This window comes from Apiospora kogelbergensis, assembly GCF_038363985.1.
Source record: "Apiospora kogelbergensis strain CBS 113332 chromosome Unknown utg000008l_segment0_segment0, whole genome shotgun sequence".
Lineage (NCBI taxonomy): Eukaryota > Fungi > Ascomycota > Sordariomycetes > Amphisphaeriales > Apiosporaceae > Apiospora > Apiospora kogelbergensis.
This window is the reverse complement of record NW_027117425.1, coordinates 1,568,214-1,576,544: the sequence shown is the minus strand read 5'-3', so window position 1 is coordinate 1,576,544 and position 8,331 is coordinate 1,568,214. Positions and strand designations below refer to the sequence as shown.

The 8,331-nt window shown below is 54.7% G+C and overlaps 1 protein-coding gene across 1 annotated transcript; it reads right to left on the bottom strand.

Moving 5' to 3' along the window:
* Positions 1-870: 870 nt before the first annotated feature.
* Positions 871-8,331, bottom strand: PG998_012481 (uncharacterized protein; the record flags this gene model as incomplete). The annotated part of the gene is made up of 1 exon (XM_066879297.1): positions 871-8,331. The coding sequence occupies one exon, from the start codon at positions 8,329-8,331 to the stop codon at positions 871-873; it is 7,461 nt and encodes a 2,486-aa protein (XP_066725681.1).

The window sequence follows — 8,331 nt, the reverse complement described above, 5'->3', positions numbered from 1 at the left end:
ACTTGCTTTCCTTCAGCCGAACCCTCCAAAATGCACGCGCCCCGCGGCACGGCAGACTAAAACTTAATTGGTGGAAACCGCATCGCCTGCCAATCTAGGCTCCCGTCTCCAGATGCGAGCACGGACTGCCCCCCAGCCAGCCATGGACGAAGTGAATGGATAAACGAGGTAATGGGGATTGGGAGCCAAGGTTCACACAGCATGAACAAGTCACAAGAAGAAGCGGCTTCAGCAATGGGGTTACAAGAAACATTATCTATCTGTCTGCTTCCCCACAGGTTACCTATGGGGCGTCTTCATATATAAAGCTGTAGAACTTCATGGTGTATTTTACCCCTGATCAACCTGCTTTGACAAGAAACATCCTCCCATTCTGTTTCGTCATCTTCCTTTCCTCTCTCCGGCAAAAGCGAGCGCGTCCTCCCCAAACGTCATGTGTGTGATCATGCTCCAAGCTATGCCAGCAAACAAAGGAAATCGTAAGAGGAAGAAAAAAAGACCAAAACTAAAAACTGCCCAATCTCGCTATCATCAGCCTCTCTCCTGCTTGCTGCTAATCGAATGGGGGTGTAGAAGTGAATGTATGCATCAGATGCGTGATTATGTCGCTATGCAGTATAGCAATATTGTATATGTATAGCAAATTCGGGGGTATCAATCTAGACGTAAAGGTGGTCCCGCTCGGTGCGGAAAAGAGTAGAGAAGCGCAATATCATGTAGAGCGAAGAGGTCTATATAACCAACTTCACATCCCAATTGCCTTGGGTATCAGTCGGTACAAACGAAAGGGGTTGCCGATCGGGTTATACATGCTTTCGATTCGACAGTTTAATTCTCGGGTCAGATTTAGGGGCTTGCTCTGGCAAGCAATCAATCGTCAAAGAAACCAGCATCATCGAAATCGTCCTCGATGCGGTTTGCATCAGCGTCGTATCCACCAGAGCGAGCCATGGGCGGAGTGACAGGCCCCTCATCGAAGTCTTCTGACATGCGTCTTGGTGGTGGCGAAACAGCCAGAGGCATCTTCTCGGCTTGGCGTGCGGTCATCGATGGACCACGGGACCGCTGGGCAAACTGTTCGGCGGTAAAACGGCGTCCCGTGTTGCCAAATGCTGTGGGCTGCGTCTTGCTTGGCTCTGTAGCCGGTGTGTTGCGGAGACCCGAAGCTGGTGGCGTCATCAAGCCCGACAAGAAGCTGTTCTGTGAAGCAGAGCTAGCGTTCGTGGACTTGGATGGTGTCGAGTTTCTCGCCGGGGCCGGGGATGATCGCATACGGGACCCATTGTTAGCTGAAGGCGTGTTGCCCTTGCGCCAGTTACCCCAGGCTGCGGCGAGTGGACCGACAGCTTGGGCTACACGGGGAGTGGCGGCTTGGATAGAGGCCGCGATGTTAGGCAGATTGATAGCAGATCCGCCGTTCATAGCTCTCTCCCGCTCCTGCTCTTCCATTTGCAGGCCGGCCTTGAGGCGGATAGCTGCATCCTTCACAGCCTCTCTATCGAGTTTATCGGCAGACAGGGCACCGATAATGTCCTGGAGGTCGCCATGGCGAACAGCCAGGAGTTCTCGCAACCAAGTGATTTCATCGTCACGCTTGGTAATCTTAGTTGCAGCTTCGGGGTCAAGCTTGGACACAGTGTGCTCAAGCTCTTCGATGTGCTGCTCACGAGCTTGCAGCTGTTCTTGAAGAACCATAATCGACTCTCGTAGAGCCTGCGGGGAGATCTTCTCCGGCAGTTGCATTGCCTGGGAAACCGCGGGCTTACCAACAACGGCAGCGTGAACGGCAGGTTCAATGGCACCCGCAGCCTTGGCGGCTTGCGCCGCAGCACGGGCAGCTTCCTGCGCAATTTGCACCTTATCCTCCAAGTGGGAGACGCGGTCTTGAAGATGCTCGACCTTGGAGGTAGAGAGGCTCAAGCGTTCAAGCAAGTGTTGTTCAGTGCGCTGAGCATCCTCAGTCGTGTTGCTGACCTGGCGCTCATATCGCGCCTGGAGGTCTTCCACTTCGTTCTGGTGCTTGCGCGTCAGCTCCTGCAGCGCAGTGTCCTTGGAGTTGGTCGCTTCCTCAAGCATCATCTCGTGGTGGGCCTTGGCCGTGTCGGCATCGAGCTTCACCTGATCAAGTTGAGCACGAAGCTGGTTGGCCTCCTCCTCGAGCATCATCTCCTGTTGGGCCTTGGCTTCGACAAGGAGGGAATCTTGCTCTGCCTTGGCATGGTCGACGCCCGTCTTCGCCTGTTCTAGCTCAGCCCGCATTGCAGCGAGCTCCCCTTCAAGTTCTGCACGAACGATGTTCACTTGTTCATTGGCAACTTCGAGCTCAGTCTGGACGGTGACTTGAGCGCGTTGGACTTCGGCTGCAGCGGCCTCCTTTGCCTGCTGAGCTTCACGTTGAATCCGCATGGCATTCTGGTGGACCTGGTGATTCTCGTTACGGAGTTCAAGCAGTATGACTTCGAGACGCTTGCATTCAGACACAGCTCTGAGACCGGCGCGCTCGCCGCCTTCCAGCCGCTCGAGTTCGGCCTCGAGACGTTCGCGAGTTCGGGATTCAGCCTGTAGTCTAGCGTCAAGCACCTCGTGGCGTGCAATAAGGGCTTGTTCTTTGGCCGTATGTCTCATGTTCTCCTCGGTCATCTCGCGGACGGTATGGGCCATGTCGTCCTGCAGGGATGCATACTTGGCGCGCCAACTTTCTCTCGTCCTTTCATACTCGTGCACCTGAGTGCCCATGGTATCGATGAGCTTACGTAAGTGCCTGCTCTCTTCAACAGCCTGAACCAAATCGTCTGTCTGTCGTCGGTTCGATTCGCGTGCATGATCGGCTTCCGATCGCCAATGGCGCGCTTCCTGTCTTGAAGCACGAAGTTCTTCTTCTTGGGCGTTGAGTCGGTTGGTTAGGTCAACCTGGTTCTGGTTGCCGTTGGACTGGGCAGCTTCAAGGAGATGAAGTCGCATAGTTGTCTTACCAGCAGCTTGCTCAACGTTCTTGATCTTGACCTCCTTCTCCTCAACCACCGAGCGTAGGCGATCCTCTTCTTCAGAGGAAATGCGCAGGAGTCTTTGGATCTCGGAGAGTCTGTCCTCAGCCTCTCTGCGGCTGCTGAGCTCTGATTCTGTCTTCTCCTCCTGGATCTTTAAACGCTCCTCGAGGTCATTCGTACGTTGGTCATATACGCTGCGGTTCATGATCTCGACCATGATCTTTGTCTCGGCCTGTTCCAAGCTGCGGCGCAACTCTGCTGCCTGATCTTCTGCTCCTCTTCTGAGAGATGTCTCCTTCTCAACCTTCTCCTCTTCAGTGTGGAGGCGCTGCTCAAGCTGCTGGATGCGCGCCTGCATTTCAATCATCTTGTTTGTAGCTTCCTCGTCGTCCTTGACGACAGGAGGAGGAGTAGGGGGCATACGTTTCTGTACAGCCTCTTCCACAACTATACGAAGTTCATCGGCACGGAAGTCAGAGAGAAGGGTTTGCTCGAAATGCACTCTCAGATCCGATAGAGCGTTGATAATGCTAGAGTCGTCAAAGGCCTGAGATTTCTCGATCTGCTCAACCGGTGGAGTTTGGAGAGCCTGGTGTTGCTTCATTGCATCGAGTACGGCGAATCGGATTTGCTCCATACGCTTATCGCGTCTAGGGCTCATAGATCGTCGAGCAATAGGGATATCATCGTCTTCATCATCGGCATCGCTTTCTTGCATCTCCTGGGAAACGCTTCGTCTGTCGCGTCGGCTTGACGGTGCTCTACGCGAGACGAGGGCGTGCTGTATACTTTCCAGAGCTTGCTCAAGAGGGTGGAGGCGGCTTGCCAGGACAGTGTCAACAACATCATTAACGTGGCCGTCAAAGAATTGAACACGTTGCTCAAGCTTATCTTGCTCGCTAGCACTGAAGTCTCCCTCCCAGTCACTCTGGGGAGATCCTCCACCATTCAGGTGGTGGATTGCCGGGTTCTGTGCATCGAAAGGCTGCATGACGGTATTGGTAGGTTCATCAACAAACGGATCGTCCATTTCGGTAGAAAGCATGGGTCGTCCAGCGTCTGTTGGCAGCGTGCGATATTGCTGGGGGCTTGGGCTCGGTGCGTTGTCCCGGAATGACTTTTGTTGCGGCGGCAGAAGTAACGGTGAATCGTCTGTAACGCCAGCCATGGGAATTTTGCGGACTGGGCTGGGCTGGCGCCATTTAGGGGAATCAACAATTCTGTGTGCGCCCATGGTAGGGTCATTGTCATGCAGATGTTGCATCACAGCATCAATCTCCTCGAACGTCGGCTCATGGTCAACTTCCATTGGCTCATCTGCTGTGACAGAAGGTGGGCTGACAGGCATAGGGATCGAGTCATTGAAGCTCTGTAGCTCAGGCGGTTCTCCGCCAACCTTAACAACTTCGGTAGCTTCTTCGTCCGATACGGGCGAGGGCGATTTAGCAAAACGAGAGGCTGCGAGACCAGCCGACTTCGGTGGCGGCGAAGCGAACCGGGAGGCACCAAGCCCCGATGAAGCAAAACGAGAAGCACCAAGCCCACCTCGAGCTGCGGGTCTTGGGGATGGTTCCGGTGAAGGCGGCGAGCGCATTCCTTCCTCGGGCTCGAAGACGGCCTCTGTGGAAGGCCGAGGCTCGGGCATTGGGGTCGGCGAGGCGGCTCGGTCATCATCAGATACTTCTGGGTCGACCATAGGCGCCGGCTGGGTCTTGAAAGAGGGCTCGAAGGCCGGTGCCGCGGGGTTTGGCGCGCCAAACATGAAGCCTCCAGGGGTAAAAGGTTGGGCAGTAGCAGACAGGCTCTTCTTGTGTGTCTTCTTAAACGAGGGGTCCTCGTCATCAAACGGTCTGGCATTGGCGAAATCTTGAGCCTCTTCCTGTTTAGAGAACTCGAATGGGTTCCAATTCGCCTTCTCATGATCGGGCGACGTTGCCGTCGGGCTTGTTGTGGCCTTGGTGTCGTTGGTCTCCGATTGCAGCTTCCCATCGTTCGACTCAGAAAGAACGGTTGAGGCCATGCTGGTATCAGCCAATGCCGCAGCGTCATCCTCCTCGTCAACCTCATCTTGAGCGGGAGTTTCGGGCTTGCCTGTAGCCGGTCTGAGTTGCGCGACAGGAATCTCGGGTTCAGGGGTAGGTTCAGCAAAGAGGGGTACATCGTTACCGTCATCACCAGAGTCCCGGAAGTTCTTGGCACGACGACCCTTGTCCGTACGACCACCTTCTGCTTGTTCTTCTGCAAGTTCGTCTTGGTCAGTCTCCACGGAGGTTACTGGAGCAGGAGCCGGCGAATGGCGACTAGACGGCCGCACGATAGGAATAGCCTTGTTCTTCGTCACTGGCGGCTTAACAATGTCCGAGAGACTCAAGTCGATCTTGCCGAAGATAGAGGTTGGCCTGTTGTTGCTGCTCTCGTAGCCAGAAGCAGTAGCACTGGTAATAGAAGGCGCAATAGAAGAGCCAAAAGGCTGGAATGCTGGAGCATCGGGATTGAACTTTGGCCCAGAGGAAGAAAAGTTGAAATCGCTCTTCGCTGGAAAGCTGAATTCACTCTGCTGAGGCGTGAAAACTGGCGCTGCAGCAGTAATCTTGCTCTTCACCGAAGTGGCAGAGGGAGCAACACTGAAATGACTCGACGTAGTGGACGGAGGAATATTGAAGTGACTTGAAGTGGCAGACTGAGGAGGGTTGACCGAAGCTTGTGATCCATGGAATGACATAGGTTGGAAGCTGTTTGCACCAGGCTGGAAGCTTGGCGCGCCAAAGTTGAAGCCACCGGGCGTGAAGTTACTCGATCCAGGGTTGAACTTGAACTCCGCAGCATTGGCATTTAGCGAAGATAAAGATGGTTTGCTTGCATGGCTAGGTCGCCGCGAGCGGTCGCCGCCATTCTGGGAAACGGCGTCTGCCCAGGGATTGTTCGAAGTAGAGAAATCGCGTTGGTGCAAATGGTCGCCAAGATTAAACGATTGCAGAGGAGTGCCCATATTGCTGGGATTGGTTTCGACCTCGTACGACTCATCGCCTTGGTGAGCATTGCCTGCCGGTAACTTCTTGATACTCCCCTCATCAGTACTGTCACGGACTTCGTCATTATCGAAATATGCTTTCTGAGTAAGAGAATGGCCTCGGCTATGCGGCCGTGGGTGGTGCAAGACTGGGCCCTCGTCCGGATCCGAACCGAAGTTCCCGAAGCGCACAGATGGGCCCCTGGAGTGCAATGGCGGCGGGGCATCTGCTGATTCCGTGGTGCTAGCCTCAGCCTTCTGGTTTTCATTATGAGGGCTGTAGTCCTCATGTTCAAGCTGCTCACGGAATTGCTCCTCAAGATGGTATTCAGCATCATCGATCTCCCTTTGCAGACTTGCGCTGGCATTATGTTTGATGAAAGGAGTAGTTTCGGGAGTCTTTTCGGGACTCTTGCCTTCGTAAGGATTGCTTTGAACCTCCTCATCCACTTCCCGAAGCTCCTGCAACCGAGGTGAAGCTCTTGCCGAATCCTGCCGCTGAAGGAATTGGTGCGGCAGCATAGGGAATTGCAGTGATTGATGTCGCTGGTGCAGGCCAAGGGGCGAAGGCATATTGTCATGTTGAAACGGTGAGGTCGGGGATACGACGGAGCTCATGTTCATGACTGAAGGCGAGCGACTCCTGCCCAGGTGCTGGTTATGAAGAAGCATCTGAGGAGACCACCCATGTGGAGAAGGCTGCCCGTTGAAGTGGAACGGCAACTCGCCTGGCGAAACAGAGATCGAAGCCCTTGGGTTGTACTTGCCCGGCATATTGAATGGCGAATGCGAGGGTAACGCGGGGCTCTGGGCGCCAGATGTTGGCTGAAAGGCACCCGGGAATGGGAACCCTTGAGGGCCAGCGCTGCCTGCCGAAAGTGTCGGGATTGGAGGCGAAAAAGGCAAAGGCGGATATTGGTTTGACGTTTGTCTACTCAAGTTTGACGGTGCAGGCGAGATAGATGGCGCTGGATCGTCATCCCCAAAGGAAACGCCAAGGGCTCTCAGCTTGGCTTCGGCTATCTCGTTGACGTAGTTCTTCCAGGCGTTCAGATCCGGCAACGTCACTTGATACTTGCGCTGAGAACGCTCTCTCGCTATGTCGCCCAAGTTCGGCCATTCGTTTCGACTTTGAGATGAAGTTTCGAGAGGATCCAAATTGCCGCGAGGTGCATCAAGGTCGAAACCTTGGGTATTGTAACCGAGTTCCTCCCACGATTTGAACATGGCCTCAATATCGCTTGATGACAGAGATTTGAGACCTTTGAGGCCGCCTCCTTGCCAACGATCGTCATCACGAGGCAAGTGAACCACGATACTCTTGCCTTTCCAGGGCACCTTCTTCTTGAGCCGCGGCGTACGCGTCTGGGACGGCTTCATAGGCTTCGAGGGCGTGGCAGGGAGGTGAGAGTCGCGCAAAGAGCCATTGATGTTGGCCGTCCGGTCCGCTCTTGGTGTCTCGATATTGGCTGCCGCATTGGGTAACGCCGCATCCTGGGCACCCCGGCCCATGTTCACATTAATATTATCCATCTCTACGTTCGCTAAATTCAATGTTGCTTGTCTCAAAGTCTCGTTGCTGGAGCGCGTCCTTGGGTGTCCGCGAGAATTCCGGGGGAAAAGTGAAGCGCGAGGTGTACGGGGATCGGTTTCCTCGAACCAACCAGCCTCGTCACTTGAAACTGAGCCGCTCAGTGAAGAGTGCTCGCTACTGTCTCCGTCACTGAACCAGTGGCGCTGCTCCGATGTGGGATCGTGGGTCGTGTGAGCACGGATCCAATCCTCTGTGATGCCACGAACAGGCCTTCGTACACGATTCACAAGTACAGCCGCGCTTTCGGACAGCTGGGACGATTGGTAGTGTTCCTGGTCGGGCGAAGAGATCAGAGGCACGGTCCTCAAAAAGGGTGTCTGGATTTCCAAATGATGGATCGGTGAGTCGTCCGATGCCTCACTGCTAGCCTCGCTGCTGGAGCTCGTCTGGCGAAGATGTCTGCCTTCTGAGTGGGGGTAGGGTGAGCCCCAGCTAGTAGTCACGTAATTGTCGTCGCTCTCGGTACGGGATTGCGGCGAGGTCGCTCTTCTTAGATGTTCCTGTGCTCGCTCGGGAAGCTGGGGAGCAGGTAGCGCTGGAATGATCGGAGACGATGATTGTTGGTCGTCTGAACCATCAACGGTGGAACTGGTAGAGAAGGCCGGAGATCTCGGTGAAGACGGGGTACGAGATGGCGGAGCTCCAATGCCGTCCTGTGCAGAAGCACCAGGAGGAGTTGACGGCCTTTGAGAAGACGTCTTCGGGGAACCTATACCATGGGGCACATGGTCAGTGGACAT